General features: G+C 40.2%; 1 protein-coding gene across 11 annotated transcripts in view; it reads left to right on the forward strand.

The window, feature by feature from the left end:
- The window catches only part of ATP10D (ATPase phospholipid transporting 10D (putative)), a 48,480-nt gene that overhangs the window by 16,510 nt on the left and 14,545 nt on the right, over positions 1 to 17,425 (forward strand). For 7 of the 11 annotated variants that reach the window (XM_074587978.1, XM_074587983.1, XM_074587979.1 and 4 more), the window contains 11 exons: positions 1,134 to 1,338; positions 5,547 to 5,632; positions 6,720 to 6,826; positions 7,561 to 7,692; positions 8,524 to 8,651; positions 8,798 to 9,050; positions 11,669 to 11,904; positions 12,921 to 13,109; positions 13,726 to 14,341; positions 15,453 to 15,562; positions 16,223 to 16,349. In XM_074587978.1, coding sequence (XP_074444079.1) covers positions 1,134 to 1,338; positions 5,547 to 5,632; positions 6,720 to 6,826; positions 7,561 to 7,692; positions 8,524 to 8,651; positions 8,798 to 9,050; positions 11,669 to 11,904; positions 12,921 to 13,109; positions 13,726 to 14,341; positions 15,453 to 15,562; positions 16,223 to 16,349 — 2,189 coding nt within the window. Of the gene's footprint in view, positions 1 to 1,133; positions 1,339 to 4,584; positions 4,682 to 5,546; positions 5,633 to 6,719; positions 6,827 to 7,560; positions 7,693 to 8,523; positions 8,652 to 8,797; positions 9,051 to 11,668; positions 11,905 to 12,920; positions 13,110 to 13,725; positions 14,342 to 15,452; positions 15,563 to 16,222; positions 16,350 to 17,425 lie in introns of those variants that run through there. The other 4 variants (XM_074587986.1, XM_074587987.1, XM_074587988.1 and 1 more) reach the window with 2 other exon arrangements.

Here is a 17,425-nt window from a genome sequence, read left to right on the forward strand (position 1 = left end):
AGAATCATAGAATTTTCTAGGTTGGAAGGGGCCTTGAAGATCATTGAGTCCAACCATCTACCTGTCACTCATGAAGGGAAGGAAGCACAACGTGGAAGGTGACCCTAGCTAGCATAGCCCGGACTATACCCCAAAACGGAGGCTGCGGAGAGTACGTGCTCCTCTCCTTGAACGTAGCTTTAGCATTAGTCTGTGCAAGGCAGAAAAGTCAGACAGTCACCGGGGGCAGTAATAGTACAAAAAAGCACTGCATCCAGACCTGTGCAGTGATGGTAACAGCAACTGAAAGTGTCTTTTCATCGTCCATATTGCACTAGCGTACAACTGCCTGCCTCCAGCTAGCTCATCAACCGCTCCTTGTTACTTTGCATCCTGTTCACCACTCGGTACCTGGTTGTGTTTGCAGTAAGCTGCTGTGATTGCATAAAAGGAAGATTCTTCATCTCAGCTGAGGACAGAACAGCAGCTATAAATGGAAAGTTGAAAACAGTTCAAACTTATGCACATCATGCCTGGATATTTCATATTAATAAAGAATTTCAACTCCATAGTGATGGGCCTGAGCTTTTATTGACTTCCCTGAGTATTATAGAGTCTTGGTACCTTATATTCAAAATTAATGGAAAAGTTATTTTAAAAGCCTGTAAATACAAGTATCTATATTCAGAGCATCAGTGAAGTGGTTGCTGAATATTCTTATCTTACTGGTAGATGTTCGTCATGTTGGGAGATGTACGTTTCTGAAAGGCCCTGTCAGAAGGAAAAAATATTTGTTCTTCCTGGTTGCATAATTGCAAGAAAAAGTGGTGACCCAAAGAGAAATCCTGAAAAAAAACTGTTTGCTTTCCTGGAATAATGAAAATACAGGAAGCAAGCGGGCTGAATTTTAAATAGAGTTAAAATAATTCTGGGAGGGTGCCTGGAATGTAATTCCCAGAAAAACAAGGCTTGGACCCCAGAGCTGATTCTTTGTAATTATATTTACCTTGAGCTAATAGACCAGCTCATTAGAGTTTGTTTAATGACTTAGAAGAATAAATTCACGGTTAGACTAGTTTTCTAGTTACAGTGTGTTTCTCTGAGCTTTCAGTTTATGCGTTTGTAAAAAATTACTGGTTTTATCTGTATTTCAGGAAGGAGAAGAAATACGTAGATGAATGCTGGAAAAATATCAATGTTGGGGACTTCATCCGGCTTTCACGTAATGAAATCATTCCTGCTGACATGGTGCTGTTATATTCTAGTGACTTGGATGGGATCTGTTACATTGAAACGGCAGGCCTTGATGGAGAAACCAATCTAAAGCAGAGGCAGGTGGTGAGAGGATACTCAGAGCAGGTGATAATTGTGCATTTCTAGTGGTGTAAGAAAGTTGACATGACAGATGGTCAACTAAAAAAAACCCAAACAACCCAGCCCTCTAGAGTGCCTAATTCTTGATAGCTCGGCAGTCCCCATCTGAAAACAAAATAACTAGGCAACATCGTTCTGATTTGTTGCTTGAGTTATTTTGGAGCAAATCTGTATGTGTTCACTTACTCCGGAGAAAGAGAGATCTATTTCAAGTAATGCAAGCCAGTAAAAATAACTACGGAGATAAATGTCAAGAAGTCATTTATGGTGTATATCATATCATGGGAGAGAAACTGCAATTTTTTAGAAGGCAATTCTGTGCTGTGTAAAGACTAGAGAGAGGAGTAGATACTATCTTCTCTCTTTCATTTTTTTTCATATTGCAAATGTATTTTTACCTCCATACAATACTTAGTATTATATCTACCCGACAAAATGCTGGAGGCTGGCACAAAGAAGATGATATCGAAAGAACAAAGAATCCTGGTATTTCTGCAATCTGTACTGAGTTCTGCTGCTGAAACACCCTGCTGAAAACAACAGCAGGGAGACTTGGTGCTGTCCATGAGAGGCCATTTAGTCCTTTGGAGATAAAATTACCTGAACTGCTTCTGAATTGTCAGCAGTGGTGAGAAAGTGAGGAGTACCACCTTGTTGTTCATTAAGACTCCCCTGTTACTTAGCAAGTATTGTAATACCAAAGGCATGATGTGATATCCGTGAACAAAGCGGTTTCTTATCCCCTTTATAGTGAGTGACATGGTTTTGTTTGTGTTTTTTTCTTTCTTGATTTAATCTTAAAACAATAAGGGAGAAAGGGCTGTTTGATATTTCTGTATATACATATCATTATGAAAGGCAAAATTCAAATGGTTCTGTAAGTTTACATCATACTGAGGTGGCCTTGATCTCATACCAGCTCCTGCTACCAAGGTCTGATTTCAGTCTCATTCAAGAAAGAGACTGTTTTCTCTGTTTCCAGGAAACATGCACCAAAATGAACAATTCCTTCAGCATTCAGGGCTGTTTATTTTTGTTCTCAAATTAAAAAAAAAAATAAAATATATAGTCATTGTAGAGTCTTCTTGTCAGGACCGCATGGTTTCTTAATGTAGAGCCATGGATCAGCTTCACAGACCTCTAGTGCCTCACCAGCCGAGTTTCAGCCAGAGGCTTTGTCCTTATAAACTCAGGCTGAATAAGACTGGCAGTGCTGTGTAAGAAGCTGGCTGCCTGACCTCTCCATTTCTTAAGGTCAGAAGAATAGGAATAAACTCCATCAAATTAAAGAACCTCTGAAAACAAGGACTAAAAAGACTTAACCTATTTGCAAGAGTGTTATGTCCAACTTCCTCGTGACTGAGCAAGTAGAAACGCAATGAAAAAGGTTGTGAGTGGGCCACCTGTTCTTGCATGTGGTATTCCTTTAAGAGAAGGCGAGGCAAAATTAAAGGATGGAATAGGAGCTGAAACTCTCACAGTCAAATTTATTTTTTGGCAACTTAGAATAGCATGTTTATTATATTTTTTTAAAATGCTTGAATGACAACAGGAAAGAAATTGGGAAAGTAACTTGGGGCTTCTTAGGTAACAGCAGGTAACAAGGCACAGAACACAGTGTCTCCAACCAGCTTGGCATTCACAGAGAAATACACAAAAAGCTGAGGACTGGCTCCCTGAGGATAATGAGCTATTTAGTGAACAAACTGACATTGCTTTGCTGCTTTCCAGATACTCAAATGTTGCTTCCCATTAAGAAGGGATTAATCTCCTTTTCCTTCCACGCCTCATGTGGCTAGCTGAACCAAGCACTGGGGTGGAGAAGCTAATATGCCTTTAGCACTAAGTCACTCTGAGCAATGAATGTTTGCTATTACGTTATAAGAGAGGCCACAGGACCGCACTGGTCACTTCCTTCTAAGCCTAGGTTTCCCCCATTATTGGACACTTTTGAGATTCAGCTGGACAGGGTGCTGGGCCATCTTGTCTAGACCATACTTTTGCCAAGAAAGGTTGGACCAGATGATCCTTGAGGTCCCTTCTAACCTGGGATTCTATGATTTTATGATAAGTGGTCAATGACTGAATCCAGTCCTGGCTGCAGCGTCCTCAAACCTAGTGGAGAGGAAAGTGCTGTCCTTATCTTCCAGGCAGCCTAAGAAGCCAAGCTGGTGAAAGGAGTTGCAGCTCTCCTCTTCCACCTTGGCCACGCACCCTCTCCATTCCATGCCATGCTATCAAACCACATAGTTTGTCAGGAACACAGCATGGCCAAAGCAGCAGGCATGGCCTTGGGAAGCTGCCTCTCTCCTCATTCCAGTGAGAGACTGTAATGTAGACCCTGCCACTCCCAGCTACCTTATTCGGTTCCCATCTTTATTGTCCCCCTTCTTTAGGGACCTTTACACAAAATCCAAGTAATTTTAATTGTGCTGTAGAAAATCTTTTGTGCCGGGAAACATAGGAAAGCATCTCAAGAAATAAGGTGCAAAATCTTCTACTCTTAATACTTGCTTTGTCAAAGTTAAGATTATAATGAATGCGTATAGACCATAAACTTACAGTCCAGGAAGATCTGAGTTCCCACATCAAGATGCCTGCTTTTGGACATAGTTTGTGTCACCTCTGTTTTATACTGGCAGAGTGTAGACATAATTTCTGTGCCCAGTATAGGTTACACCCAGTGTTTCTGTGGTTGGTATTTCAAGGTATATTGCAAGAAGCTCCTACTAACACCTTCGCTGCTATTACAAATTGTTTGACCAGTTAAATGGTTTAGTTGTACATTAAAAATAATGCACCAGAAATACTTATCTGGAGACAGTTTCCAGGCTATAGAAGAAAAGAATTGACTGCTTTGGCTATTTTAATTTCTTTTGGGGTTCGTTCTTATTTTCTTTGTGCAATGATTACACAAAAGAGAACACAATGTGAAAGGATTGAGAAGCGTGAATCAATTATACTGTCTTACGTTTTGCAGAAATGTTGTTATTTCCTGTACAAATAAACATCAGAAAGGTCAGTGGAGAGAGAGGGGTCTTTCATGGCTAATTAAATTTACAAAGAGACTGAAGGTATCTGTCTATCTAAGGCTATGTTCATATTCACTTCAGCTAATACACTGCAACAAATCAATACAGCAAAACATAGCAAAAAAAATTTTGTTAATCAAGCCAACAGAGTTACCTGTTAATAATATTATGTCATCTGAGTGTCAAATTCTACTTACAGGATTGTGTTTTAACCTCACGGTTGCTATTGTGCCAGTGTGAAGTCACCCAATTGTGGGAATGCGGCCTTCTCGGAGACCTCTAATTATGTAGAAGAGGTATTCAGTTACAGCTGTGAATGACAGATTTATCCTTGGAGTTTGAAACCTTAAATTGGTCATTCTTTTTTTTCTAAAGAGCAGAACAAATGACTTTCCAAAGACTTAGTGGAAAGTACTCAGCTTGGAAATGGCTCTGTTTTACCAGAGGCTAGTGTCTGTTACACTAGAGGCATACTCATATGCCATTAATTGAAATTAAATTGCAAGTTCAATTGCAGGTAATTCCAAAGATAAGGCCTTCTGGGTTTTCTCTTCCTGTCAGGTTTCATTCTTTATTTAATAAAAGATATTTCTTTCGCTTGGCTTTTCTCTTCACTGAAGAGCTCACCTGCTCTCTATTTACAATGTGTACTTCTAGTCTTTCATAACAGCCCTTTCTTCAGTACTGGTAAGGCTCAAACATCATTAAAAAGTTCTACCTGCTTTCTTTGCGTTAGCACACATAGCATCCTGTTGATGGTATTGGAAACAACGGCTGTTGGGAAGAAATTCTGGTTGTAGAGGAGACAGTGCCTCTTCTTTTTTCCGTATTATGAAAAAAAACTACAGGAAGTCTGCTTTTCCGATGTTTTTATTGCATTTTTTTTCCTTCCTCGCTTTTCCACCCATTTTCTCCTCTCCATCTTCTCAAAATATCAGAAATTCAACGGATACTTGCCAGGGTTTGATATTTACTAGGAAGTCCTTCTATGCTGTCTAAGTCTGGTTTACGCAGGGTAGAAGATCATCAACAACACCAGTAACTTACAGTTTCAAAGCTAATTTGTTAGATAGTAATACCTGAACTTATGAATTTATGATGTTTTTAAGTTCCATCGCATTTTGTCTGAGTTTTCTGGGTTTGGTTTTTCTATGGCTTTAGGTCTCTGAAATTGATCCAGAAAAATTTTCCAGTAGAATAGAGTGTGAAGGTCCTAACGACGACCTCAGTCGCTTCCGAGGCTTTGTGTAAGTAGGCTTGGTGGCTCTTCAAACTATTGTTATTTGCTTTGGTGCTCTTACTAATTTTCAGAGAGCTTGTAATGTTTGCTTTAGAAAATAATGACAATATGTATAGAAGTCAGTTTGCACCACTACATTTCTGAGTGCAGCTCAACAGATAGAGCTCCAAAAGGGCTTTCAGAGCAGCAGATTGGGAATTGGGAAAGCCCGCTAATGCTTCTTATTTTGTATTGAGTATTTTCAACATCTTAGTTCAGGCTGTTTTGCAGTAGTGTATTTCACATTTGAAATAGCTGTTTCAAATCTGCTCTTAATAACATGTGATATCTACAGTATTATTTGGCCTGGACCATGGCCTGACTGGACAAGCTGCGTTGCTCAGAATTGGAAATGGACTGGCTTCATCTCGTAATCTGATTTGGTTTGTGTAACCATCAGTCACTTGCTCAAACTGCTTTTGACAAACATGCCTGTCTGTGTCTTTTTTTCTTAGAGGTTTATGGTTTTCTATAGACAGGAGGAAAACAAAATGCTGTTTCATGGGGTGACTGATTTTCAGGCTTTGAGAATTATAGTGTTTATATTCTTCCCTGTCGGCACTGACACGTTAGAAATATGAAAAGAAATATACATAAACCTTAGTCTCTGAGGAAACACCTAGACAAACAGTGGGCCTACCTGCACTGAAAGTATGCCACAGGAGCAATGATGCTCATTGTATATTTAAAATGTGATTTTATATTTTGTTCCAGTTTTTTCTGACGTTGGCAATCCAGGTAGAAGTCATAGGCGTTCAGACTTCCAGTGTTTGTCTTGAGCTGTTTTCAATAGTATTGCCTACCTCTCGCATGCCAGCTGGCAAATGCTAGGCTTGTAAACACAAGAAAATTTTAATACGGTGCCTACATGCCTGGATTTTCAAAGGTGATCTGCATGCACATTGCTCCATTCTTTTGAAAAGTCCGATCGGAAATGTCAGAGTGGCAGTCAGTGACTAGCGGCTTCTTTGGGAAATCTGCTCCATAATGGTTTTGCAAAGCCTGACTGGTAACTGCTGGAGTCCTACAGCTGAAGCAATGTGCTTTTTTTTCAGTGAACATTCAAACAAGGATCGAGTGGGCCTCAGCAAGGAAAACTTACTGCTCCGAGGATGTACAGTAAGAAACACAGAAGCTGTTGTAGGCATAGTGGTGTATGCAGGTTAGTGAACCACCCTGGCTTTCACAGATTGCCTTGCAAACGAGACAGAGTTATGTGCCCTAAGAAACAGTATAGTGCAAAGGGAAATCAGGAGAGTGAAAGCTTGAATTCAGCAGAAGGCAGCTGTAGCTAGAAGTGTTAAGAATGCATGTCTGGATTAAGCTTGTTTCTATTGTAGCAACGTAAAGAACTGATATGCCTGATTATCCATGGGAGGCCAGCTCTTCCGTGTGAACAGGTCCTTGTCCTCAACTGTTAGTTGTGATGGTAAACCCAGGTTTTGAATCGACATGGAGATACATTACTTGCTTAGGATTTTTTTCGGGTCCAAAACTGAAGCTAGTGCTGTTCTTCAGTGTTCTGTATCAAAGGGCAGGTTTTTAAACTAATCAATTTGATGTATCCAGCCCAATAGTTGTAATGCATATGCATGATTTTGTAGAAAATGTTAGAAACCATATAGAAAATATCAAGAATTAGATTGTTTCTATAGGAAGGAATGTTATTGACAGTCTAAAAGTTAATGTGTACGTGACAGATTTTGTTTGAGCTTGTTCAGTTTTCTTTACGACAGAATTCATATATTGTAGGAGCAGTTAGTTTGTTCATATTTATAATGTCTGTTCAAATATTAGTTAGCAGAAATGTCCTGTTTCCCAGAGCTTTAGAAATATAAATCACTTGTGGTTCTGATACCTGCTGTTGGAGAATTTCAGCCTGTGTTGTGGTTACAGGTCATGAAACCAAAGCCATGCTGAATAACAGCGGCCCTCATTACAAGCGCAGTAAATTGGAAAGAAAAGTGAACACGGATATTCTTTGGTGTGTTCTGCTTCTAATTTTGATGTGTTTAACTGGTGCAATAGGTAAGTGAGAATTATCAGACTCCTGCTATTTTCCTCTCTCAGCCTACAATGCTTAGTGTTTTATTTTGGGGCTGATTTGTTTTAACAGCGCATCTCGGGAACTGCCTTTATCCATGTGTAATTCCCTAACAGCTGGCGATGCTGCCAGGTTTTAGTTCATGTTATCATGTTTAGTCTGGAGTGTGGTCAAGAAGTATGTTCCTGATGCGAGTTCTTAGGTCTGGAATCTGTTTCTCTGATTCGTTTCTCTTTTCTCTCACTAATTTTACTGCAAAACTCGTACTTTCTCTTAGGATTTTTCAGGTAACATGAGGTGCACGTACAGCATTTTGGGGAGTTGTGAGGACTTGCTATTTTAGGAATTGATTAAATAGTGAGCTTGAGTAAATCTAAACAGACTAACTTTTATGACAAATCACAAAGATGTTTAAAACATGTTTAAAAAAACTTCTTCAGACTACACTTAATAATGATGACATGGTGTTCACAGTTTGACTAAAACCTGGACAAGCAAGGATAATACAATTGCCAGAGGTTTCTCGGGGAGGGGGAAGAGGAAAGTGTTTATCAAGTGTAGTTAGTATTTCTTTAGTTCTGAGATACGCAGTATAGATGTGCTCTTGGTAGAAATGCATGTAAGGTATTTATTCATGTGTGCGTTGATACTTACTTAATTTTAATGGAGTTCCTGTTGAGGAAAAATTCAAGAGATAAAATGGTAGTTTAAAAGCTTAGGAGGAACTGCAGAGCGTAACAGCGAACACCGTGACCTTGAACTGTGATACAGTTTACATATAACTGACTCACTTTAATCATCTTCTTGTTTTCAAGGCCATGGAATTTGGTTAAGTAGATATTCGGAAATACCATTTTTCAACATCCCTGAGCCAGATGGGAAATTGATTCCTCCAGCATTAGCAGGGTTCAATATGTTCTGGACGATGATCATTTTATTACAGGTAACTTTGGTCTGTTTTGTACATGGATCATATTCTGATCTCATTTATATCCTTGAAGTAACTCTTCGGCTTCAGTAGAGCTACTTCATGTTTGCAGCTGGCCAAAGAGTTTGGTTTTATTTAATCCCCATGTTTTATTTTGGTAGGTCTTGATCCCAATTTCTCTCTATGTTTCAATTGAAATTGTCAAATTGGGACAAATTTATTTAATACAGAATGACATTGATTTTTACCATGAGAAAACAGACTCAACAATTCAGTGTCGAGCACTGAATATTGCTGAAGACCTTGGCCAGATTCAGTATATCTTCTCTGACAAGACTGGAACTCTCACTGAAAATAAGATGGTTTTTCGGAGATGCAGCATTGCAGGACAGGAGTATTGCCATGAAGAAAATGGTAAGACGCTAAACTTGTGTTCACAATGGGTTTTTTTTCTCTTCTCAGAGAAGCTGAAAGTTTTGACAGGGGTCTGGTGGCCTTCATGAGATTTGTGTGGCAATACACACTCATGGAAGGTATGAATTCAGATTGATTTAGAAAGAGCCGTGCATTTTTCCCCACTGTTCGGATCCCTTCATATATAGTGTATTAAGAGACTTGCAGACTGTGTGTAAGGTGCTGCCTTGCAGCTAGTTACGTTCCAACATATTTGCTACCACAAACAAAATATTCTTTACTCACTGTGGAAGAAATCATGCATACTGTGTTTTGCTTCTCTCCTTGCAATATTCAGAACCCAGAACACTGGAAGATTGCCCATCTAGTCTCTCTTCTCTTTTTTTGTTTGTTTGGTTGGGTTTTTTTTTTTTCCCAACTGTTGACTGCCATAGCAGTGTACCACCTTTATGTAGTATATCTTAAGGCTCCGATTGGACGTACTGTTGCCCCTGTCAAATGAAATACATGCTGAAGTCAGAGCTTTAACAGTAATGTTAAGGTACAAGTCAAGCAGATGTGCGTACAAGCCTGTGTTAAGGCTGCAAAGATAAGCACCTCCATCAAAAATAATGACTATTGTATTCTTGCTTTTTTCTTATACACCTGTTTATTGTTAGCCAGGAAGTCAACAAGCAGTGCTACTGGATAGTTGCTGCCTCATTGTCATCTTCTAGTGTACATTTCGTGAGAGCTTACTTGAAGCCTTCTGGGAGCCAGAAGCTAGAAGTCCAGACACAAGAGAAAATTCATCAGAGTGGCATGAGGTCTTTGATTCGATTAGCTATTTTATTAATTAGCTAAAACCACAGAATTTTTATTACTGTTACTGTATGTAAGGACTAGTGGCTGCAGACATTTGGTATTTTGCTGGTGGGCAATGCAAGTATTCCATGAGATCAAAGGTGAGGTGCTGAGAGGGGGACACACAAAGCCCAGCTGTGTATCAAACCTCCTTTTATTGTTTTGGTGGTTTTGCTGCCAGATAAAACCGCTCACAACTGCGAGCAAAAGGCACACCCTGCTGGCCACAGCAATGAATCAGTTCAGCCCTTCTTGTTGTCATGTCACAGGAGCAGATGGTTACAAACCATTTTTACAGTAATTTCTGCACATATTTTGAAAATTTTGTGGTGTGGGTGTCCAGGTGCTTCTTTGGCTTTGCATAATTATACTGGGAAGGATGACAGCAGCAAAGTGAGAAAGAAATATTTTTAAGTTTCAAACTTGGGGAAGGAACAACTTAAATAAAAAATGGAATATATTTTCAGAGTATTTACTAAAGGAAGGAAAAATATTTCAGAAGAGGTAAACTGGAGAGTTGTGTCAATGATGTAGCTGTGTCTGATCCGGGTCTTATTGTGGCAGGGAAAGTATGTCTACCACGTACTTTTGCTAGTAGTTCACTTAGAGTTATCTTCCAAAATTGTTAGTGTGTTAATTATGTGCATAATTATTTCCTGCTGTGCCCTGTCTCATACCTGGAGGGTAAGCATGTGCTTCTTCCTAACAAATCTAGAAATTATGTGAGCCCTAAAAATCAGTTTGAAAAATGTCGGAGGTCCTGTGTTTTAGTCCTGTTTTACGTTTGGCCAGTTGCACAGGACTGCTAATCGCAAGGCTCCTGCTACATATAGTAAGAGCTGCAGTGCAAGACAGTACAGTCTTTTGCATGCAAGCCACTTTGTCTGTTCATGTATTTCTGTGTTTATACCTGTATTGCCCAGGGATGCACATGAGGGAAGCACACAACAGCAATGACTGTGATTCAGTAAAATCCTTCATATAGGCGCCCCCATGCAGCGTGCTCTCTAAAGCAACATGTGCCTCTTGGACGGTGGCAGCAGAGCAGCGTGGTGTTAGAAGAGGTGCCACATATGTTACTTAAGACAGAAGTAAGGACATCCGGTCTTGTCAAGAACCTGGAAGCATAGTGGAACGGGCAATGTGTTGTCCAAACCTACTCCTGCAAACATACTAAGTCTCTGTTGCTGCTTTCTGGTAAAATGTATCAATACCACGTGTGGAGAAATATATTTGGTAGTTGTGGAGAGCCATGGTTTGTTATGTTTGCACCTATCTTTTTTTTAAAAGAGCTATTTTATTGAATTCATGTTGGCATCAGAGAGGTGGCCTGCCAAGGAATGTATAAGCTCTGGTCTCCCTGCTTTCCTTGGACTCATCAGAATGGCAGGATGAGGGACAGGTGGCTTTCATTTATGTTCCAGAAAGAGAAGACAACAGGAAACGAGGAGAACTTAGCAGGCTAGCAAATCCAGCAGTGTGTTTCCTGAACATAGCTGAGTTCTTGTGCTTTGGCTAGGAGGAAAAGAAACCTCATCATTTTTGCTTCCTTTTCTGGATTCACTCCAGCGGAGTGTTGCTCTTGAAGTGCAGTGTCCCAAACAGGAAGTCAGTGTGATGGTTTGTTATGGGTTTTATTTTTCATAAATGGTGGATTATTCTTAACTGTATACTAAATTCCTTACTATAAAATTTTGTTTCCTGAACCTCCAGGCAGTGTTTTAGGCAAGTTTCTTTTCACTCATGGAACAATAATGTTGTTTTCCTTTCCACAGCAAAGAGGTTGGAATCCTATCAAGAGTTGGATTCAGAGGATGAGGATTCAGCTGATCGTCAGTGTGGCTCTTCGACCCATATGTCAAAACATCCGGGGCACAACTGCAGAGCTGTGAATGAACCTTTGAACAGAAAGTCTTTGAATCAGTTCTCTGGGAGTTACCCTGCAGTAGGAAGGGAAGATGGAGCAGGTGATGTTCCCCACCCAGGACATGTTGCTTTCAGCAGCCCCATTGTAAGTAAAAGCTTTTGGTTTTGATGCTAAATTTCTGAAGTAGAATCGTAGAATGGTTTGGGTTGGAAGGGATCTTTAAAGGTCACCTAGTCCAACCTCCCCTGCAATAAACCAGGACATCTTCAACTAGATGAGGTTGCTCAGAGCCCCCTCCAACCTGACCTTGAATGTTTCCAGGGATGGGGCATCTGCCACCTCTCTGAGCAACCTGGGCCAGTGTTTCATTGTAAAAAATTTCTTCCTTATATCTCATCTAAATCTCCCTCTTTTAATTTAAAGACATTGGTTCTTGTTTTACCACAACAGGCCCCGCTAAAAACTTTGTCCCCATCTTTCCTGTAGGCCCCCTTAAGTACTGAAAGGCCACATGAGGTCTCCCCAGAGCTTTCTCTTCGCATGAAGTAACTCATGTTTTTATCCCCATTTGATCAGAGTGCTTGTCACTTAAGAAATTCTTTCTCTCTCCCATCAAAACCAGAGCCTCCCATGATTGCTTGGCTCCTTCCTATTTGCAGCTGGCATTGCAGATTCTTGTTGAGTCATGAAGGTGTATGCTTTGGTTCTTACTGCTGTGAGTCTGTGATCACTCCAGCTAAAATGACCAGCTTCATCTTAATAACAGTTTGTTCTTTTAAGAGGTTTCTAGCGTTTTCTTTTCTTTTTTAATGGGAAATATCTAGATGACTAATATTTAGTGGAGGTTACAAGAGGTAAAAGCTCTGCTTCTGTACCTGAAGATGTCTAAATAGCATTTGTTATACTTAATCTCTGTTGAAGTGTCTATGAACAGCTCTGCCGTTTACCCTTCTGGGCAGGAAGTTTGCCATTTTCAGTGGACTAACACAGGGCAGTGAAGACAGCAGAGTGCTCCTCTATTCCCTAGTATAACAAACAGCATCTGACGGCAGCGAAGCTGTATGAGCTTCTACACTTCATTCATCTGTAGCTGATTTAACTTCTAGAGACCGAGATTAAGCTTATATCCTAATGGGCACTTTTGTTCATTTCATCAATAGGAAACGGATGTTGTACCGGACACACAACTACTGGAGAAGTTCAGTCAAATTTCTTCTCATTCCTACCAACAATCAGAAGAAGCAAGCAGCGAGTCATCTTTGGAGACAATGTACATCGCTGACTTTTTTCTTGCTCTGGCAATCTGTAATACTGTTGTAGTTTCAGTCCCCAATCAGCCACGTCAGAAGGTAGGAAGGCCTTATTTTTGGCTATTTGGCCACGTTCATCAATAAATGAGCTCCCTTTGCTTTGATTACAAAAGGAAAAAACAATTAACTGACATTTTTAAAATGATCCTTTTCTCCTCTGGTTTAAAAAAAGAAAGAGGAAAAAAAGTATTGATAAGGTACTGTATTTTTAACAGTACTTGTAGCTAGTTACTGTGAGGGGTATGGAGTTGGTTTGTTCTTCACAAATACCTTGCTAATTCAGAGCAAGGATTTAAGTGTTTAGTTCCATTTGACACAACATTTAAAAGTTATGATGTCATGCTAACTTTCATTACTGAAACAGTTCTAAAGACAATTATTACGTGGAGTCATAAATCAAACTTGGAATGAGTACAATTTTCATGTCGGAAGTATTTTTACAATTCTTTTAGTTGGAGTAATGAAGCTGTTTAGTGTGCTCGTGGTTATATGTTTAATGGAACTGGCTATCTTTAACACAAGCAATCAAACTCCTGGTAAATTTTAAGATACTACATTCGTTAAGAAACAGATATAGTTTGTCATCTGTCTTTCTTTAATGTAATAAAATACAAAGAATTTAACATAAATGTTTTCTCTAATTGTTCTGTTCCAGATGCGACTCTCTTCGCTGGGTAGGATGCCTATTAAATCGCTTGAGGAAATCAGGCAGATGTTCCAGAGATTGTCAGTGCGGAGACTAAGTTCCTCCCCAGCTCCAAGTGTGAAAGAGGCATCATCTGAAAGCCCCAATAGTTTTGTGAGCAAACTGTCTCTTTTCAGAATGAAACTGGCTTCACCTGCTTTGGATGGAGCTGCTCAAAGGGCTGCTGAACCTCACAGTACTGAGAGCCCAGAAAATTCCCAAGTGCCTCAAGAACTAGATATGGTGAATGTAGCTGCTGACGGTGAACCCAGCAGCGCTGCATCATCTATTGAATTGTCTCCCTTACCTAAACTATGTTATGAAGCCGAGAGTCCAGATGAAGCTGCCTTGGTTCATGCTGCTAGGGCTTACAGATGTATTTTACAGTCTAGGGCGCCAGATCAGGTAACTGTGGACTTTGAAGGTCTGGGATCTTTAACGTTTCAGCTTTTGCATATCCTGCCCTTTGATTCAGTGCGGAAAAGGATGTCAGTGGTCGTTCGGCATCCAGTCTCCAACAAAGTGGTGGTGTACACGAAAGGTGCAGACTCAGTCATGATGGATTTGTTGAGAACTGCATCTGAAGGTATCTATAGAACTTCTAATTCTTTCCTCACCTTTGTCATTCTTCAGTACAGGTGAACAGATGGCCTGATTCATGAGAAGAGACAAGTGACCCAACAGAATAGTTCCTTATAGGGAACCTACAAAGGTAGCATCACTTGGCATCTAGATATGGCTGTGCTGGTATAGAAATGGAGAACAGAGAAGCAGCTGTTATTCAAAGGACTTAGTGGTGTCTAAGCAGAGCCTTTGGAGCCAATTAAAGTATTTCCAGTTATAAAGTAAGGTCATCTTCTTGAATAGTTGGCTTCTGCTACACAGGGAGAGGTGTTTATTAGAATGAGATACTTTCTAGCCTTTACCTACGTTTGTGTTTCTGAGCTGTTGGACAAGAGGTGTCGGTAGCAGATGTCCCCGATCAGTGCTTTTTGAGGTTTTTTTCCCCTTGATTACTGAGTATTTCCATGTTTCTAGGTGTAACAATAATATCTGTAAAGTTGCGTGGTGCCTCCTGCTGGGCCTGTTGTTCAGGGGTAAACTTTTTTTGAACCTGCCACAGGAGGCATGCATCATGTTGTTTAGCACTAACTGATTTATTCATACACTATAGTGAACAGTCATTGATTTTTAACTGAAGGCAGTAAAGAGAAAGTAGTATCTGTGTATGTTAGAAATAAATACCTAAATATATTTAAGTTCAGAAGATGTTCCAAGGTTTTTTTTTAAATGGTTTGGAAAGTAATATAACGTAATTATTTGTAAAGGCTTGCCTTCTGCCCTTTTAGCTCCCTCCCACTAGACCAGTGACAGTAAAGCTGCTTGGGGGTCTGGGGCCCAGTTCATTTTAGAAAATAATTTTATTTTAGAAGAATGTTTTGATGTACTAGTGGCATCTGAAGATCTGTCAGTACCAGATGGGTTCCCCCTCACCGCTTGTGCAGACTGGGGCACTGTATGCTCACTGTAGATACAGCCACAGTACCTTGTGCAAACATGAAGATACGTTCATAGTTAAATAAAACCTGTTAATGGTTTGGTAATTTTGAAACGTATTTTTAGACCTTCAAAAATTTTCACTAAATTTAGCATAAGAATGCATATTTAATTTGCTTTCTTTGCGTCTTGTGTGATAGGTGGTATTAATAATAATTCAGAAATGGAACAGAAGATTAAAGAGAGAACTCAGAAGCATTTGGACGACTATGCCAGAAGAGGGCTTCGCACTCTGTGTATTGCCAAGAAGGTATTCCTTTTAATACGTATTTTTAAGAATGTTTGCAGTTTGTGACCAACCTGAGTGGTATCACTAACAGAGCAGACATTACCACTTCTAAACAGATGCTTCCATTGGCACATTTTGCTTATCCATATGTTCTTTCAGGAGGAATTTGTAAGTTGACCCAAATCAATTCCTGACGTCCATTAGATTGCCATAGATGTTGTCAGTTCAGGATGTGAAGCAGCTTAATAACCTAATTCTAAAACATCCCAATAAAACACCGCAGTCAGGGGTGTCAAATAGCCTGATTTTTCTTCAAGATTCCTGAGCAGTTCTCCTTGTGTGAAACTTTCCCTGATTGGAATTCCAGCCACAGAAAACAAATGAAGTCAGACCTGTTTTATTGGGTTTCACAAACAGTTTGCAGCGTTACAAGTCTGGATGCAAAACTTAAGTGATGTTTTGAGATTCCATTTTAAATGCAGACCTGCTGAGAAGTTAAATTCCATAGGGATTGAAACAGGCAAGAAACCTCTTTACAAAACCTTATGCAAAGTGCAAGTACAGGCTGTGTAGGTGTACGGTCTTGGTATATGGACAGCAGAAGTAACTGTGAGGACACTTTTGAGGCGCCTTTGAAAACACAGTGTAGATATGTGCCGTATGTTTTCTCTCCCTCTCTAGGTGATGAGTGATGCAGAATATGCAGAATGGTTAAATCATCATTTTTTAGCAGAAACCAGTATTGACAACAGGGAGGAGCTGCTGCTTGAATCTGCCATCAGGCTTGAGACCAAACTAACTTTGCTCGGTAGGTAGAAAATGCTGTGATTCCCAAGAAAATGCTTATGGTGTTCATAATTGGAATTTACTTGCAGAGAGTTGTGCTAACCTCAATTGGTGTAACACACAGCTTTCTACAGAGCTAGAATTTATTGTCACTCCTGAATTTTCATAAATCTGGCTGGTAAGTTTGCACTAGTTGTAAACCACACTGAAGGCAGCTAGTGCTCTTCTGTTGTTCGTGAAGGGTAAAATTTTACTGATTTTATTTTTTTTTCCTTGGGTTCCTTTTTTGTACTCGCTAGAGTTTTTAAGTGTCATCATAATAAGCTTGTGAAATGATAATAACAAATCACAGGCCTGCCTGGGCAAACATTCACAGGGATCCCACTTCTTGGCATGTTTTCCATCACTCTTGCATTTGTGGCACAACAAGTAATGCTCGTGCTGGGTCCTCCTGTAATAACACGGAGATAAGAAGTCAGGCATGCTTCGGCAGGAACCGTTCCTCTGATGGTCATTCAGCTGTGCAGAAATGGGGAGGCCAAAACAAAATGAAAAACACTTGGTGTAGATGTGTAAAAGGTAAACTGCAGGGCGTCTGGGATAATAGCTCTAGAGGACTGCCCAGCAAATAACATTTGGAAAACAAAGTGCAAAGATCTGTTTGTGGTGGTAAAGACAGCTTAGGCTAGAAGCTGGAGAAAGGCAGATCCTATTGTGTGGAAGGGTGTTGCTTCCCACATTTTGTGCCACATCTGCTCAGGGCAAATGCCACAAACCTTGATACTAAAAGGAATTCTGGGATTACTGGCTTCGGTTTCTGGAGAGAAGCCAGAGCAGTGCTGCCGGCTGCTGCAGTTTTACGGGATGATGTGCTGTACAGGTACCCTTTTGCACTAGAGTCAGCAGAGGGAAGTCTAGTTGCTGAGGAGACCTGCTGTCCTGCAGGCCAAGGCATTTTTTTGTCTTGTGTCTCTGGTGGGACAGTGAGCAATATGGGTTGGCCCTAACGTTAAATGGAAGTGAGAATAAGAAGGGTAAATGGCTTCATACTGCCAAGGGCTTGCTTTCAGTACCTCTGCTAGCTTAGTTACCCCTGTC

The sequence above is a fragment of the Larus michahellis genome, chromosome 5 (genome assembly GCF_964199755.1).
Source record: "Larus michahellis chromosome 5, bLarMic1.1, whole genome shotgun sequence".
Classification (NCBI taxonomy): domain Eukaryota; kingdom Metazoa; phylum Chordata; class Aves; order Charadriiformes; family Laridae; genus Larus; species Larus michahellis.